General features: G+C 41.5%; 1 protein-coding gene across 5 annotated transcripts in view; it reads left to right on the top strand.

Moving 5' to 3' along the window:
• The first annotated feature begins 1205 nt into the window (after window positions 1-1205).
• Window positions 1206-19125, top strand: part of LOC135198621 (LETM1 domain-containing protein 1-like) — a 237517-nt gene continuing 219597 nt past the window's right edge. Inside the window, exons 1-2 of one of the 5 annotated variants that reach the window (XM_064226374.1) lie at window positions 1206-1281; window positions 1760-1926. In XM_064226374.1, coding sequence (XP_064082444.1) covers window positions 1892-1926 — 35 coding nt within the window. In that variant the 5' untranslated portion in view covers window positions 1206-1281; window positions 1760-1891. Of the gene's footprint in view, window positions 1927-19125 lie in introns of all 5 variants that reach the window. The other 4 variants (XM_064226373.1, XM_064226372.1, XM_064226375.1 and 1 more) reach the window with 4 other exon arrangements.

The following is a 19125-nucleotide window of genomic DNA, read 5'->3' as shown; positions in this document are numbered from 1 at the left end:
TTCTCAAAGGTAAAATAAACTATTTCAGATGGCTCCTAAAATCCATTTGTGGTGACGAATTAAAATCAATTGTACCAGATGGATCTATGAAAGAAGTCCTTGAAACTCAAGTTAAACTGGAATCATTATGTATATAACAAATATTACTGTAAAAATTATTGTGTAAATGGAAATTGCGATGTTTGTAAATAAACTTGATTGATTTAAATAAATAAAAAAATTACTTTAAGCATAGCATTCATATATATATATATATATATATATATATCTATATATATATATATATATATATATATATATATATATATCAAATCGCATGTGTTTGGGACTATGCTTCGGTGCCATTGTATTCTTTGTTTAGTTGACCACAAAAAGGACACGTCATCCATAACGGGTGTGAACGCCGGTGAACGTGTTCCGAACAAGGAATCGTGGTGAAATGTTAGCAATGAACACGAATGATATTGCCGAAGTTTTATGTAAAAGGACGGGATTCGACGCCCAATTATATGCGTCATTTTATGTAGTACGTTATTTTCTCCAGGGTTTGCACGCACCCGAGGATTGATAAATTCTATGCGAATAGAAATATGTACCCACGGTGGCATGATAAACGATCAGTACCGCTTGAATATTATATGCATGATTTTCTTCATGTTTGAAGTGATTTTCACACATATTTCAAGCAAATGTTCTTGTAAACTTTGAAAAAAAAAGGGTGTTTCATTGGCATGATAAGGATTAGTAATGAGTAAAGCGTGAATATATGTTTTTCTTCTTAAGTAAAGACTGATTTGTTTTTGTATAGTTTTTAGTAGAGATATCAAAATGTTAATTATGTTTGAAGTGATTTTCAAACATTTTTTTCAAACAATTGTGCATAATACTCTATTGAAGAAAAGGGGTGTTTTATTTCAAGTTTTCCAACATGTAGAGATCATCAAATACTACAGTCAATTCAAAACTTAATCAGTTTATCATGTGTATTATTTCACATAATGTAAATGCTCGAAATTCCATTACTTCTCTGTTTTAATTCAAATGTATTAGAGAAACGTATGAAATAATGATATTTTTAGCATAAATTCTTGCTATTTTGCAAGTATTTTTCATCCTACTTGGACCAACTAAATTATAGAATAATTTAGCAAAAAATGATTGGTAACATATGCATCAGCTGATTCTGCATTGAAAAGTGACCCCGTAGGAAATGTCACAAATACAGTCCCTCAGCTGATTGGTCACGTGACCAAAATAATTCTAACCAACTTCCAAAGAATTGTACGTAGGCTGTCGATAACAGTGATATATTATTTGTTTAAACTTGCATTTTGTAATAGTAATGACAATTTAAGAAATAAAAAAATCGTCATTTTGATTCAAAGTCAACCCGGTGTTTTGGTAGACAATAATTGTCAATGTATCCTAAAGCCGGGAGCCCTAGTACTACTTTGGAGTGACGAATGTCCTAACCTTTAGACCAAAATCTAGGAACCGTAATCTGATGTCGTACTAAACTACGAAATGTCCACGCCGATGACTTTAGTGAACACGCCAAGAATTGGAGACCGTCTTCACCGGCAACAGTCATTGAATAGCTAATAGACGATGAAATTATAGGTAGTCCTTAGGCCTAGGACCCTATCTTGTTTGCTAGGTACTACTACTACTAGGTATATTCACGGTGCCGATTGGTAGCCAATGAATCAAAGTTATACAGACGCTGGAAACTGTTACTAACACTTGTACTATCCAGCAGGTGAACACCAAGCCTTTTAAAGCGTCAGAGGATACTACCTATAGCTACTACCTAGTAGACTAACAAGAAACAACTTGAATCCCAGACATTTTGGTCAATGCCTGGTCTACCTAGGTGGCTACAACAGAGACAATGTCTCTTTTTCTCCAGAGTCTGCGAAATAACAGGTAAGAAGTTTGTACAGTTTCTTGAAGTAGCAACCTACAGCTTAAATTGGCAATTGTCTCATTTCTACTTTAAATTCCCAAACCTTAAGGTTAACAGGCTAAGTTAACCTAAGTTTAGCTGAACAACTTTAGCTTGGCGGTATAGGCTAGGTAGCTGTCATTAAAGAATTTAGTAAGAAGTTTCTTCAAATATACCTAGCTATAGGTACTAGCTACTACTAGGCTACTACCCATTCCAGTTTTAATGATAGGTTAGGGAATGTGTGGGTCAAGATTGCTCAGCAATTTAATACTAGGTAGGTACCTAACCTAGTACCTATGATACTCGTATTATTCACCCAGGTACTAGGCTAGCCTATTAGCTAGTACCTTATGTAGTCATTGAATTCTTCCAGTTGCTTACTATCTGGTATTGGTGCAGACCACTTGCATTTGAGGTACCAGTTTTGGGGGTCCCAGTGGGAAATGGTTTTTAGTAGTATGAATCAAAATTGAGTGAATTACACTAGCAGGCATGAAAATAAAGAAACCACAATATCGCTGATTTTGTTGGAAAAATACATTACTATCCCAAACTAGGGAGGTAGTGTCAGTTGTCAAGGATAAAGACGTTACAAGGGCAATTTCAGTAACGCTTCTTAACCTTCTCAGCTGTAATGCAACCCAAAATCTTGGGCATCTGGTCTTGGCCTGATCATGAGAGTGTTGCACCTAACCGGACTTCGAGCAGTGTAAGTTTTGGAATACAGGCAGTCCCCGGGTTACGACGGGTGTTCCGTTCTTGAGACACATTGTAACCCGAAAATCGTCGTAAGCCAGAACATCATCAAAAATCTTAAGACAACCTTACTGTTAATGCTTTGGGTGCATTCAAAACTATGTAAACTGCATTCTTATTGCATTTTTCATAAAAAAAATTCAAATATTGATTATTATGCATTTTTGGTGTCATATTTCTGCTGCCAGATGAGCGTTGTAGGCATCGTAACCCTGGACATAATTTCTGATGAATATAGGTAATTGAAAAGCGCCTAACCTCGGAACGTCATAAGCCGAACCCGTCATAACCTGGGGACTGCCTGTAGAATACAGGAATGTATCCACATCTTATCTTCCATAACCAAGCTTGACCAAAGGTGCTAACCCTGACCTAGAGTACCATAATCCAACATTTAAATGCAAAGATTCATCTCAACCTTATTTTGAGCATCCTTTGTCTCGTCTCCCCATTAGTATTCCTCTTAGCATATATAGGGTAGAATATCACAGCAGGCCAAGCAGGCCACCTACAATCAACGCAAGCCACCCTCCGAAAAAGTACATTATAACGCGTCCTGACACCGGAGATGGGCATCAGTCACGACTTCTTGTTGGTGAAAAACGGAGCTAAAGACCTCTACTCTCCTTTCGAAGTAAGTATTTTCTCCAAAGTTAGAAATTAAGGCCAAATTTTAAGATTTAAACAGAGGGTACTGAAAAGGGTGGCTACGGCAGTGGAAATCTCACCAAAACGCTTTAGAAATTTTTACTTACAACTAAAAATGTTTCGAAGATTGACGCTATCTTGATGTTTACGGAGTCGCTTGTGTCAACAAACGTCCCATTTCATGTGCTAAATCTGCACACCACTTGTACCCATAGACGCTGGGGCACTTTCATTACAACAATCGTAAACCCACCTCTTACCAGCACTTATTCAAGGGGACTACGGCATTCTTTGCGGCGTTTTGCGCTCTTCAATTGTTTATCAGTGTTGTCAATTGGTATGTGTTTACCCTCCAAACTAGGTATAAGACTTACACAAAACCGGGGAAATAAGTGAAATTAGCGTATCTATTTGTAGTATATATACATATTAGAGCAATTTTCATCAATTAATGCATTACTATGACAACTAGAATTCATCGAAACAGTTTGTAAATGCATCGGCGTATGTGTGACGCTCCACTAGATTGGCAACGATGAGCCATTTTTCCTCACGTCGTCTGCTCGTAAGTATACATCCGAAACATTTGTAATTTTTGGGGGTTAATTTGGTTGCAAAAAAGGGATAATGGACATGAATTAAATAAACATTTTGAAGTAGAGTTAAACTAAATATTGAGTAAAGTAAACAAATTAAGGAATAAAGCTTTGCATCTCATAATCAGTGTTGTCGTCTGCTGCTCGTAACTTTGTTTACGGAGTGAGTGCTTAGGAAACACGAACAGCAATGTGGTTCGAGTGCACTGTGGAGTGAATTAAGACCAAAATGTGTATAATTACAATCAAATAAGCACTGTGGAGTTTCAGTTGTGATGGCAGTAAGGATAAAACCACTGATTACAAGGTAAGAATGAATTCAGTTCCAACCATAACCCCGGGAATAACAAGTTTCATACTTTCACTAATATAGGCAACAAAATGTTGTTTTATTGTGCTGATTACAACTGCAATCTTGAGTAAGATCAATAAACGTTACATACATACGCTAACATTGTTCAAATGAGTGCTGGGAAGGCTGGGGAAAGATGGTGGCCGTCACTGATGAGAACCGTCCATGCAAAACGTAGCCGCCATATTGGATTTCAAAACTGCCTTGAAAACATATTTTACGAAGAGCTCACATGCTTATTTTAATTCGTATGGGATTTTCATATATCACAATATGTTGACGAAACTTCAGTCTTTTAAATGGTATGCTTAGAGTTGCAATTGTATTCATGTTTCACCAATTAAATATCGAGTGAATAAGACCCGTCCACCGTGATGAGGGTTGGCCTGTCGTGATATTCTACCCTACTACCTATTCCTTGTCTAGTGGTACATGGCTGAATGTCACAAACATCCTCTTGTGGCAATCCCAGTATCCTATGGCTAATTCAGAGAGAATTTGTGGAAGAAGGGCATTAATCAGTGAACAGCATGGTAGAATTATAAAACTATTCATTCACTAGAAAAATTAAGAGGACAACGAACAACAACAATGGATGATTCAGACAGTCAGACTCCATATTTATAGTTTTATTCTTATTATTACTTATTCACTTAGCCCCTCTATTGACTATGGAAGATCATAATTATCATAGTCCAAATTTTCTGTCATTAAATCTTGTTTTGGGGAAGAATTAAAGTATCATAGCATTACCTGTTAATTACTATAGTTTTACAGGAGTTAAGTATGTATCTATTATCAATTTGTTCCTTTGGTAATATACAAGCCATAGTCTTTTATGTAGGGGTACCTATTTCTCATTGAGAGCTGAAAATGGTGTCCTAGTTGAAACTTGGGAACAATGTGGTTAATTAGTGGTAGCAGGTGAGTAAGAGGAGTTTCCATTCACCTGCTGTAAACAACACTTTCTTCAGTCATTGTCAAGTACTGCTGCGCTCTTAATTAATCATGCTGATGAAGCTGTCTGTGTCCTGTTCACATGATGGTTTTAACGAGAATAAAAAATGTGCGAAGTTTGTTCAATGAAATCGAGTTTTCTGTATGAGCTGCAGCCGAAGAAGCTTGCAGCCAGCCACGGTGGTGGCCTGTCCTATAGCGGTGCTAGATGAATGATTATGTCTAACTTAAACCTTGAATGAATTAGAAACTACTGAGGCCAGAGGGCTGCAATTCGTTATGCTTCACGATTGGAGGGTGGATGATCAACATACATTTTTATACATTCAACTTACCTGTCAGAGATATACTTAGCTATTAGACTCCATCGCCTGACAGAATTTCGAATTTCGCGCACACGCTACAGGTAGGTCAGGTGATCTACCGCTCTGCCGCTGGGTGGCAGGAATAGGAACCATTCCCGTTTTATATCAGATTTTCTCTGTTGGCGCTACTGGCAACAACGTTGTCGGTTTCTCCGGCTGGATTTCGTTTTTTGCATCGCAATTGATCTTCGTTTTGGACCTTTTGGTGACGTATTTGGATCGTTGTACTGGCATACGCTTTTGTGGACCGTTGTTTGGAATTGGATTGGATTTTTCTTCATGATGTCTGTTTCTGGAAGTGTTGTGAGAATGTGTGTGAATGAGGGTTGCAAGGTGATAATGCCGAAAGCTTCGGTTGATCCTCACACTGTGTGTAAAGTGTGTAGAAAGTATGAATGTTCTTTCGATAACACTTGTCACGAATGTGAGAGTTTGAGTGCTGAAGGGTGGAAGTCTCTAACTTCTTACTTGAAGAAGTTAGAGAGAGACCGGTTGAGGAAGTCTTCTTCCAAAACCAGGCCTAGCTCTCTTTCTAGTGATGTGGTAAGTGATTTTGTACCCTCTTCTTCTATGATGAATGCTCCTTCTAATTTTTCAGTACCTTCACCGAATGCAGATCCTACGGATTCTGCTTCAGAAATTGCAAATCTTAAAGCCGCCCTTAAGAAAATGGAGCTTAAAATGGCGGCTAAAGAAGGTAAACATAGTGAGTTAAATAGTGCTGTGGATAGTGATTTGAGTGTCCCCAGTGTAGTGGAGGGGGCGTCTGATCGGCTCCACAACGCTCCCAGGCCTAGACCTCTTTCAAGCTCCCAAGCCCAGAGGAGAAGGAATGTCAAAAGCCGTACGGAGGTTGTGGAGAATCCCCACCAGTCAGACGTCTCCTTGGCAGATTCTGTAACACCTCAGACTGCCAGAGATTGCTACAGGAAAAGCGTTCTCCGTGAATGTTTCTCGTCATCGGAAAATTCGTCTCCCAAGAGAGGATGGCGATCTGCGGACCTTTCCCGTCCCCTGAAGAGGAGCTGGAAAGAAACTCGATTAAACTCGAGTCCTGAACAGTTTCCTGAGGATTTGCCATCGGAGAATAAGAAAGCAAAAAGTCGGTTGCTTTCTCCTGCGGTGTCGTGGGAACCTGAGAAAGACCGTTCTCCTTCCCCTCCTTTAGACCCAAATACAGAAACCACGAGAATCTTAAGAAATATGCAGGATTCAATTGCTTCTCTCGTCGGAGTCCTATCTAGAGATCCTCCCAGAAGAAAGGATTCTCGTCTTCCAGTGAAGAAATCTAAAACTCCTTTATACGAGATTCCTCGGAAAGAAGTTTCCTCATCAGATGATGATTCGTCAGTCTCGTCAATCTTCCATAGACCTGCTAAGAGTCATACTCAAGTTAGGAGTGAGGCGCCAGACAGGCGTCAAGCGCCAACCAGGCGCGAGGCGCCAGCCAAGTGCGAAGCGCCAGCCAGGCGCAAAACGCCAACCAGGCGCGAGGAGCCAGCTAGACGCGGAACTTCAGATGAGAGTGAAGATTCTGTCAGCCGTAAAGAGTTTACTGAGACGCCAGTTAAGCGCGAGGCAACAGTCAGGCACGAGGTGCCAGCCAGGTGCGAGGAGCTTATCAGACACGAGGCGCCAGATAAGCGCGAAGAGCTATCGAAGCAAGAAGAGCCGGCCAGGCGCCCGATAAGGCGCAGAACGTCAGCCAATAGTAGAATATGTCGAACTCCAGAGAAAATTATTGGATCTTCGAAAGTGACAGTTTCTACTTCCACTTCTCAGAAGAAATCAGTAGAAGGGCAAGAGAAGACTTCTAGGTCTGTTAGTCACTCTCCTGCCAGGAGTATTTCTCCCCGGGAAACAAGATCCCCGGATAGAGATTCTTCCAAAAGAACTCGTTCCCCTACTAATGTGGAATTGGAGGATGTGTCGGAAGAGGAGATTTCAACCAGTGAAGGCCTTTCCAATTATAAGGTGCTAGCTTCACTTCTCCTGCAAGAGTTTGGAGATTTGTTAAGCCCTGCAGCTCCTCCTTCTCCTAGATCACTATTTTCTAGTACCAAAACACCGAAGTCCTCTTCATTTTTAAAGATGAAGCCAGCAATATCAATGAAGAAGGCTCTTCAGTCATTGAATACATGATGAGCTCTAAGAAAGAGGCTTTGAAGACGGTTTATTGCTCTCCCCCCTGCAAACTGGGAGGTAGGAGAGGCATTTGGTACAGAACGGAGGCAGCTATGGGGCTTATGCTCCCTTCATCTGCAGAAGCTGATTTTTCAAGCTTGGTTGAGGCTTCTAGAAGACATTCTCTTAGCTCGGCTAAAGCATATTGGAGCATGTACGAGTTAGATCAGCACCTTAAGGGACTTTTCCATGTATTGGAAGTTTTCAATTTCCTGGATTGGTCCCTTGGGGTGCTGGCTAAAAAGACCAAAGATCCAGACTTTATGGATCCCGAAGTGTTGCATAGTATCTTATCCTGCATGGATAAGGCAGTACATGATGTTTCGGGAGAGCTGACATCCCTCTTTGGGTCAGGAATAGTAAAGAAGAGATCTCTGTTTGGATCTTTCCTGACAAAAGCGGTTTCTCCTTCCCAGAGGTCAGCCCTCTTGTACTCTCCTCTGTCGGATCATCTGTTCCCTTCTCAGTTGGTGAAGGACATCTCACGGTCACTATCTGAGAAGGCAACGCAGGATCTTTTGGTACAATCCACCAAAAAGACGAGGCCAGTAGTACCTGTTGCAAAGAAGGCGGCTCGTACTCCTATTGTGCCCTTTCGTGGAGGCGCCTCCTCTCGACCACCAACGAAAAGAAAGACTTCTGATAAGCGAGGAAGGTCCTCCTTCCGACCTTTTAAGAAGTCGAAGTAGTAACGATGTCCTCCAAACATCTGTAGGTGCCAGACTCCTGAAGTTTGTAGGAGCCTGGGCCTCAAGGGAAGCCGACCCTTGGACTTTGTCTGTTCTGGAGAAGGGATACATCATACCCTTTCTAGACAGACCGCCTTTGTCAACATCTCCGAAGGAATTGTCGGCGAAGTACAAGGACCCTGTTCTGAGGGAGACACTTCTTCAGATGGTTACAACGATGAGGAACAAGGAAGCAATAGAAGAGGTTCAGGATCCATACTCCCGGGGTTTACAAACCGCCTTTTCTTAGTACCGAAAGCGTCGGGGGGATGGAGACCTGTCCTAGATGTGAGCATCCTGAACCAATACGTGGAGAAGAAGAAATTCTCCATGGAGACGTCTGCCTCGGTGCTTTCAGCCCTGCGTCCGGGAGACTGGATGGTCTCTCTGGACCTTCAGGATGCTTACTTTCATGTTCCAATTCACCCATCGTCGAGGAAGTATCTCAGATTTATGACACAAGGAAAGATCTACCAGTTCAGGGCCTTGTGCTTCGGCCTCTCCACGGTCCTCAGGGTATTTACCGTACCTGATGAGGAATGTAGCCAGATGGCTGCATCTGGAAGGCGTAAACATCTCCCTGTATCTCGACGATTGGCTGATACGAGCCAAGTCGGAAAAGCAATGTTTGGAGGATCTGCAGACAACATTGGATTTGATGAAATCTCTAGGATTGCCCGTGAACTTCTAGAAATCTCAGATGATCCCCAGTCAGGACTTAGTCTATTTGGGGATTCGGATGAATTCTCGGGGTTTTCGGGCTTTTCCTTCCCAGGAAAGATTAGTTCGAGGAATTCAGAAAGTCACGAACTTCCTAAGGAAAGAACGAAGTTCAGCGAGGGAATGGTTAAGCCTTCTGGGGACTCTTTCCTCCCTAGAACAGTTCGTTTCCCTAGGAAGACTTCAGCTACGCCCGCTTCAATTCATCCTAAGGAGAACGTGGAATTGGAAAGAGGGGCAACTTTCAGACACTTTTGCGATTCCCTTAGAAGTGAAGAATCACCTAAAGTGGTGGCTGGACCCTCTGAAAAAGAACGAGGGCATGTCTCTAGAGGTTCGTAACCCAGACCAAATCTTATTCTCAGACGCCTCAGAGATGGGATGGGGAGCGACTTTAGGAGTTAGAGAAGTGTCAGGCCGATGGAAGAAGGAACAGGAAGCCTGGCATATAAACGCCAAGGAACTATACGCAGTATTCCTGGCACTGAAGTTCTTCGAACCGGAGGTCAAAGATCAGGTGATACAAGTCAACGCAAACAATACCACGGCGTTGGCCTATATCAGTAAGCAGGGGTGGACTCACTCGTTTTCCCTTTACGAGATAACGAGGGATCTGTTATCGTGGGCAAAAGAGAGAAACATTACCCTCCTAACCAGATTCGTAAAAGGAGAGAAAAATGTGAGGGCGGACAGACTCAGCAGGACAAACCAAGTTCTCCCCACAGAGTGGACTCTCCACGAACAAGTGTGTCAAAACCTGTGGTCCTTGTGGGGCAGACCACAGATAGATCTATTCGCATCATTCCTATCCAGGAGGATAGAGAACTTCTGCTCCTCAGTGGAAGACCCGAGAGCGATAGCGGTGGATGCCATGCTACTGAATTGGTCAGGCCTAGATGCCTACGCCTTTCCCCCTTTCAAGCTATTAGGAATAGTAATGAAAAAGTTTGTAGCATCAAAAGGGACAAGACTAACCCTCATCGCCCCGTTTTGGCCCTCTCAAGATTGGTTCACAGAGGTACAGGAATGGACAGTGGACTTCCCCAGATCACTTCCAAACAGGATAGATCTTCTCAAACAACCCCACTTCGAGAGGTACCGTCAAAACCTCCCCGCTCTCGCTCTGACTGCCTTTCGACTATTGAAAGACTTGTCAGAGCGAGAGGCTTTTCAAGCAAAGCTTCGAAAGCAATCACTAGAGCCCGAAGATCGTCAACTATTCGGGTCTATCAGTCGAAGTGGGATGTGTTCAGGAGGTGGAGTAGGAAGAATAAACTGTCCTCCTCCGATACCTGTGACCAATGTGGCCGATTTTCTGATGATATTCCTTAGAGAGGAATCCCAGCTATCGGTTTCCACTATTAAAGGATACTGAAGCATGCTCTCTGCAGATTTTAGGAACAGGGGCTTAAATTTAGCAGAAGACAAGGACCTTCACGACCTAATAAGATCGTTCGAGATCTCTCAATCTATATCTTCTGTTACTCCAAGCTGGAATCTGGATGTGGTACTTAAATTCCTTTCATCGGAAAAGTTTGAGCCTACCCACCTTGCATCGTTTAGGGATTGGACGAGAAAATGTATTTTCCTTCTTTCCTTAGCAACAGCTAAAAGAACGAGTGAAATCCATGCCCTTGATTCTCGGGTGGGATTTAAGAAGGACACAGCGATCTGTTCTTTCCAGACTATTTCTGGCCAAGAACGAGAATCCTTCAAAACCCTGGCCTAGGAGTTTTGAAGTGGAGTCTTTCAAACTTGGTGGGTGAGGAAATGGAAAGAACTTTATGCCCTGTTAGAGCTCTTAAGTTCTATCTCAAGAAGAAGGAAGAACTAGGAGGATGTAAACAGTCTGTGGTGCACGGTTCGGGATCCAAAGAGACCCATGTCCAAAAAGGCCTTAGCATTTTTTGTCAGGAGCGTAATTACTGAGGCTCATGGCAAATGCACAGATGATTCTTTAAAAACTCTTCGAGTGAAGGCTCACGAGGTAAGAGCTTTGGCCACATCTTTAGCTTTCCATAAAAACATGTCTATGAAAGACATTATAAATGCAACTTACTGGAGATGCAATTCAGTCTTCGCATCCCACTATCTTAAAGATGTCAGAGTTACCTACGAGAAGTGCTTCTCTCTAGGTCCTTTCGTATCAACGGATACAGTGCTGGGGCTTGGAACACATACTGATCCTTAAAAATTTATATATTTTGTTTTTAAATTTGTACGTAAACCTCCCTTTTGAGATGGGTTCTCGGTTTTCTACTGACAGGGGTGCTTGACGTCGCACAGGCGGCCGTTGCCTTTGTCAGTAAGGAACTGCGAATGTATCTTACAGGCTGGGTTGTACAAAAATTTTGTCTTATATGTGTACGTAAACCTCCCTTTTGAGACGGGTTCTTGGTTTTCTACTGGCAAGGGTGCTTGACGTCGCACAGGCGGCCGTTGCTTTTATCAGTAAGGAACTACGAATGTGTCTTACAAGCTGGGTTGTACAAAATTTTTTTTTATATCCTTTTGTACTTTTACGTGATTTGTATGTTTGTGATTTGAGTTATTGGTTGTTTGCAAGGGGTTCGGGGATAACTCCTTGCAATCTTAGAACTAATACGGGTGTTAGGTTAAGGTGATCGGGATCGGTATTGTGCTCCTTGAATAAGGTTCTTGTCAAGTAAGTGGATCAGTACCCTTTGACATAGTCCTTCCAGGATCTGCCAAGTAAGCCGATAAGACCCCTTTGGCAGACCTACAAGAACTCTTAGCCATAGATCAATATCTCGCTGAGGCTCTTGAGACTAAGCAGACTCCTGGACCGTAACCATGAAGTCTTCAGTCTAATCAGGTAGGAACCAAGGTTTTAATTATTTATTACCTACAACGTATGTTGTGATTTCTGTTTAAATCAGTTATTAGCTGTCTTTTACCCTCCTCCAATGGTGTGAATCAGCTAAGTCTATATCTGACAGGTAAGTTGAATGTATAAAACTTTATTGTATCATAACAATATCATATTTGCAGCCTTCTAGCCTCCAAAGATTGTAAGATCTGAGGGTAGACAGAAAAACGCCAGAAGGACAGACAAAGCCATCTCAATAGTTTTCTTTTACAGAAAACCAAAATGAAGAATGGAGGTGTGAAAGACATGAACTTGTGTGTGAGTGTGTCTTTGGGGCTGCATTATGTCTTCGTTGTCTGTGGATCCCCACTGTTTTTGTTCCTTCTGCAGGTCCTGCAGTCCTGTGCTTCACTGTTGGGAGTGGGCTTGTCTAGTGGACAATGTAGACATTGTTGTGTCAATTTGGCTTACTCCTTACGCCTTCTGCTTGTTCTCATATGGCTAGATCTGTGGAAGTTACATATGTGGAAAAGGTGACCAGCACATGCTCTCCAACAGTGGTGCAGTTTGTATGTGGAGCCCTTCCCTGGTAAGGCAGGGCAAATACCAGTAGATCGTCATTGTTTACCCTTGCTTTGTCAGCTGTATCTATATGAATGCTTCGTTGGAATACCTTCACATATAGCCATATCTCAGTGTTCTGGACGAGCCATCTTTCACTGCATTCATTGATGACTTAGTTTTGACTAAGGGGACCTGTATTATTGCTGCAAAGTTGGTACTCTCTCAGTACTGCTATATGCCTTGCCAATGTTTTCTGCTGAATTTGAGAAGAATAAGACTTGTGGACTGAGTAATTTGAAGAAATGCAAGCATGCTAAACTTCCTCATCCTCCTCTCCAGCACCTTCATCCCCAGAGATCTCAGAAGTCCTCTTTCGAGAGGTCCTTTAGGACTTTAGCTGGTCTCCTTCATTCTTTGAGGGTTGGATGTGGTTTTCACTGGTCTGACAGTGTGATGTCTTCTGTAGGTATTGTTGACAATGTTTCTCAGTTCTCTCAAGACATAAAGTTTACCATGGATTCTTACCTTGTGCATGCTCTGTCTCTGGATTATGCAAATTGCCTTCCCTTAGAGAGAGTCCACCAAAATGTACTTTCTCCCTGGCTGTAGAGTCAGTTACTGTGTCCCCCTTCCAGGCATCATTGTGGCTTGATCTTGGGTGAACACACTTGCTGACTCCACTGTTACTGTTATGTCCTTTAAGGATGAAAATGCAAAGTTCAGTAGGCTGTTGGTGTTGGGAGGAAAGGAAAGGCATCAACTTCCCACAAGTCTCTTAGAGCAAACCTGGGCAAACTGTCTTGGGAAGACAGGAATGACAGTGCTCTTCTCTCAAGTTTTGACAATGAAATGGATTGGTCTTGGATAGATATTGAGAGGAGAGATTGGACGCCATATAATAGCCAAAGCAGCCTGTGACGTGCACTGCCTGGTGCCATTGCTATGCGATAATTCTTATGTAAACAATAGCGCAAACCCATACAATCTTATTGGAAATCCTGTACTCTTTGAAACGTGTTTTCACGGATCTCGGTCAGGACTGTCAAATGATTTATACACCATTTACTGTATACAATATGTACTGTATGGAGAAGTAAAAATATTTAATTTTGGTGGGATATTTCTTCTATGGTTAAACATGATATTGTTAAGATACAATAAAGTTTTATACATACACTTACCTGGCAGATATATACTAAGCTATAGACTCCGTCGTCCCGACAGAATTCAAAACTTGTGGCACACGCTACAGGTAGGTCAGGTGATCTACCATTCCCGCCGCTGGGTGGTGGTATCCGGAACCATTCCCATTTTCTGACAGATTTTCTCTTCCACCTGTCTCCTGAGGGGAGGCTGGGTGGGCCATTAATCGTATATATCTGCCAGGTAAGTATGTATGAAACTTTATTGTATCATTTTTATACTTGCAACTTACCCGGCAGATATATATTTAGCTGATTGGCACCCTTGGTGGAGGGTAAGAGACTGCAAAATACACACAAAAATTAAAAATAATAACGGGAAACAACAATTGTTGTAGGATATCAATCCTTGGTTCTCACCTGTTTGGGCAGAAGACTTGATGATTACTGTCATTGAGCCTGCATGCCTCAAGAGCTTCAGCGAGGTAGAGACCTATAACCGAATAGCCCTTCTGGATCATGTCAATGGGGGCTAGCCCACTTACACGACAGAGCCTATCTGGATCGTGCCAATGGGGGCCTACCCGCTTACATGACAGAGCCTGACCTGTATCGTATCAATGGGGGCTAGCCCTCTTACATGACAGAGCTTTAGGTTTTACACAATACACAACGAGGAAACCACAAGTTAATCCTGACCACCTGAACCTCCTAACCATGTTAGATCTCGGAATTGAAAGGGGTTACTTCCTATACCCTCTTCCAATCGACCATAAAAACCAAACACCATAACACTAAAAAGACATAAACTAAACTAATTAGGATTAACCTCAGCTCCTCCTCCCAGCACTGAATCCGCGGAAACGTAAGCTCCTAGTGAGAAGCAGTTCTCATAAGTAACTCTAACATCTCTTAAGTAGTGAGAAGCGAATACCGAGTTACACTTCCAATACGTGGACTCTATTAGCGCTTGAAGAGACCACGTCTTGTGAAACGCCATTGAAGTTGCTATGGCTCTCACTTCATGCGCCTTCACTCTGAGGAGCTTAAACTGTTCATCACCACAAGAAAGGTGCGCTTCCTTAATCACGTCTTTAATGAAAAACGTCAGAGCGTTTTTCGAAATAGATCTTGTCGGATCCTTGACCGAGCACCAAAGACTTTCTTCCGTACCTCCTAATAGAGACTTCCTTTGCAGAGAGCCACAGGTAGTGAAATACATGCAGTTCCAAAATCCTCCCAAGCTGCTATGCCTTCGACATCCAGACTCGTTGTTATCCCAAACCTGACTAAAGGTAACACAAATGTAAGTAGCAGATTGGTTTCCAGACAGAAAAAATGAGCACTAAACCTTACACCTCTTCACCTGGCAAAAAAGAAAAAAGTAATTTTTTTTTTTTTTTTCTTATTTACACACCCTCCGTAAGGTTGCCCACAAACCCCGCCAGCCGAAACAGAACTATTTCCTTGCCATAGATCACCAAATGTTATGGACTGGCATGGGGTCCACATAGGTTCAACAAATAAAATAACAATGGATCTGGAAAGACTGGCAGGAACAGAGACAACAAAGGGGGAAAGTCTTCTGCAAAATGACAAAATTACCTTAGGGTAATAGTGATATATTAACAGTAAGTCATTCACATATATATAAATGAGTCAGGCCATTCACATACTATATACAAATGAGTCAGGCTTGGTCCAAAATAATTACATTACCAAAATAAATTGCAAACGAATTAGTAGTTACATAACATAACATAGATGGAGTAAAATCAAGCAAGGTTACTTTAAAAACAACATCAATATAAATTAACAGCTACATTGCAAGCAAAACAAATTAAACAGCATAAACAAATGCACCAAAAATATCAAGAAATATACGCACTTAGTGGTAATATAACAACCTTCATAATTTGCATATCATGTGAAATAAATAAGCAGCACAAATACCAAATCACTTGTGCGAATAAAATAATCTAACAATATAGCTAATTAAGCAACATAAATACCAAATTAATAATACAAAATAACAAGATATAACATTATCTGGAGAATTACATTTAACATTAACTTTTGCAGTACAAATTCACTACAGACAATCTACACATGTTGAGACCACGAAAGGTCTAAGAGGACGAACACCTTTGAACTCTGTTGTACGATCATCAAAAACTGTCCCATGAAGGCCAAAAGGAACATCTAAAACATGCAGATTATCGACAAAGTCAAGGCAACAGCAAACCTGCTGTCAAACAGGAACGCCACAGTTCCTTTGATGGACAAGGTTCAACCATCAAAACTATCCTCGAACTGCAGAGGGCCACAGGTATTGAAATAATGCAGTTCCAGAATTCTTCCAAACTGATATGTTGTTGACATCCAGACTCGTTGCTATCCCAAACCCGACTAAAGGTAACAAAAATGTAAGCGGCAGAAGTCGCCTACCTACAAAGAAAGACAGTTCCATGCAACGTAAAAGCACTATACAAACAAACAAAGATCCACTACTGGGTAAGAAGGGCACCTTCAACAAGGGAACAATCTGAAAGCAATTGTCCCAGACAGATAAAATAAGCACTAAACCTTACACCTTCTCAGCTGCCGAGTAAAAGGAAATTACATTTTAATTTTATTTGATTTTTTTATTTATACACTCCACCTCTCCAAGGCTGACACAAACCCTGCCAGCCGAAAAAGAACCATTTCCTGGCCATAGGGCGCCAAAATGGTATAGACTACCATGGGCTCCACACAAGTTCACAAAAAAAAACAATGGATCTGAAAGACCGGCAGGAGCAGAGACAACAATGAGGAAAAGGCTTTAGCAAAACATCAAAATTACCATATTACTAATTTATTAACAGTAAGTTATTCACATATTTACAAATGAGCCAGGCCTGGTCCAAAATAATTACATTACCAAATAATTACATTACCAAAATAAGTTGAATAGCAAATGAGTTAGTTAAATAAACATAGATGCAGCAAAAATCGAGCAATGTTACTTTGAAAAAACCAACATGATTTGAAAAAAAGTTGAATTTATTTTAAGTTAACAATAACACGTTTGTTTCACCACATCGCAAACAAAACAAATCAGACAGCATAAACAAATGCACCAACAGCATCAAAGAATATAATGGTATATAACAACCTTCATAAATTGTATACCACATGAAGTAAATAAGCTGCACACAAACCAAATAACTATTATAAAATAATCTAACATTATAGCTAATTAAGCAGCATAAATACCAAATTACTAGTACAAAATAACAAGATAATATAACATTATCGGGAGAATTACATTTAACATTAACATCGTCTTCATGCAGTACAAAATCACCACAGACAATCTACACAGTGATGTCAAGACCACAAAGGGTCTTAAGAGGACAACACCATTGAACTTTGACATAAGATCGTCAAAAACTGCTCCATGATGGCCAACAGGAACATTTCCAAAAGCATACGTACAGATGATCGACAGAGTCAAGGCAACAGCAAGCCTGCTGTCAAACTGGAACTGCAGAGGGCCAAGGTATCGAAATACATGCAGTTCCAAAATTCTCCCAAGCTGCTATGCTGTCGACTTCCAGACTCATTACTATCCCAAACCTGACTAAAGGAACAAAATTGTAAGCGGCAGAAGTCATCTACTTACAAAGAAAGAAAACCACTACTGTACTGTTGTAAGACAACCACTACTGGGTAAGGAGGACACCTTCAACAAGGGAACAATCTAAAAGTGATGGTTCTAGATAGAAAAAATAAGCACTAAACCCATCAGCTTGACAGCCTACTTTCCAGGTTCAGAGAGGTTCTTGGCTCTCAACCAAGAGGTCGAGGCTCATCTTCAGAAGGGGGTCATAGAGGAAGTGTTGACGAAGCATCCAAGGGGTTTTACAACAGACTCTTTGTAGTCCCCAAAACATTGGGGAGATGGAGGCCCATCCTGGATGTCTGCGCCCTGAAATTTTTTGTCCTGAAGATGAAGTTCAACATGGAAACACTCAGTGTTAGCATCCCTTTGCCAGGGGGACTAGATGGTGTCCCTGGACATGCAAGATGCCTAACCCCCCCCGTATTCATGGACTCCGGATTCACGGACTCGTGTATTTGCGGATTTCTCTCTGGAACATATACCCCTATTATTCATGGAAAAATCATCTATTCGCAGTATTTTTCTATAAGAAATATCCACAAATTCCTGGTTTTTTTTATCAATTCCATCATAAAATGCACTTTTAGTGGGTTTTTCTTGAGTTTACCTAACAAAATTGGCAGTTTTAAGCGTTTTTATAGGGGTTTCAACTATTTGCGGCTAATGTCTATTATAGTACCTATCCTTGAATACATGAAAACTGTATTTCCATGTTCCAATTCTTTGAGAGTCCAATAAATACCTACGCCTTGTGTTCATTTCAAGCACATTTCTGGCTGTCGACATCCTCCCAAGTTTTCACTCGAGTGTTACTTCCCCTAGGGAAGTGTCTCCATTTACTAGGAGTCAGTGTGTTGTTGTATCTGGACAACTGTCTTCTCTGCTCCTCCTTGGAAAGTCAATGTGCGAAGGACTTGGAGAGGATCCTCGACCTGACGAGTAGAGAAGTCGCAGATGGTACCGACTCCGAGCATTCTCTATATTTGGAAATGACTGAATACTCTAGCTTTTTGGGCTTTTCTCTCCTTGAAGAGATTAGAGTCGTGTCTCCGAGTAGTTTAAGAGTTTCTAAACCGACAGTCTTGTTCCTCAGTCCAGTAGATTATGTTACTGTGGACCTTGTCATCAGCAGAACAGTTCGTCAAATTCGGAAGACTTCATTTGAGATCCCTGCAGTTCTATCTAGGAGCGTGTTGGTGCAGGAAGTCTCAACTGGACTCGATGATTTCTCATCATGGAAGAAGTCAAGGAGGATCTTGTGTGGTGGATTTCAAGAGAAAAGCTGCAGAGGGCCTTCTGGAGCACTCCACCTTTCAGTTTTATTCAGACGCTTCCGATGTATGCTGGGGAGCCCTGTTAGGGAGTGAAAGGTGTCTGGGATTTGGTTGACGACGCAAAAGTCTAAAGTCCCTTCACATCAATGGGTCTACAGGCTTTCACTAACATAGCATCTGGACAAAGGGTAGCAATACAGGTGCATTATTCCACTGCATTGTCCTACATCAGGAAACGGGGGGGATTCGTTCACCCTGTATGAAGTAACAAGAGACCTTTTTTATGGGCAGAAAAGAATCAGGTCTCCCTGTTCCCACGTTTTGTTCAAGGGAGAATGAATGTCTTGGATGAATCGGGTCGAGGCCAACGAGTCCTCCCATCAGAGTGGACTCT

Source organism: Macrobrachium nipponense, chromosome 22, assembly GCF_015104395.2.
Source record: "Macrobrachium nipponense isolate FS-2020 chromosome 22, ASM1510439v2, whole genome shotgun sequence".
Lineage (NCBI taxonomy): Eukaryota > Metazoa > Arthropoda > Malacostraca > Decapoda > Palaemonidae > Macrobrachium > Macrobrachium nipponense.
Note: the sequence above shows the minus strand (reverse complement) of the source record. Positions and strands in the feature narration are given on the sequence as shown.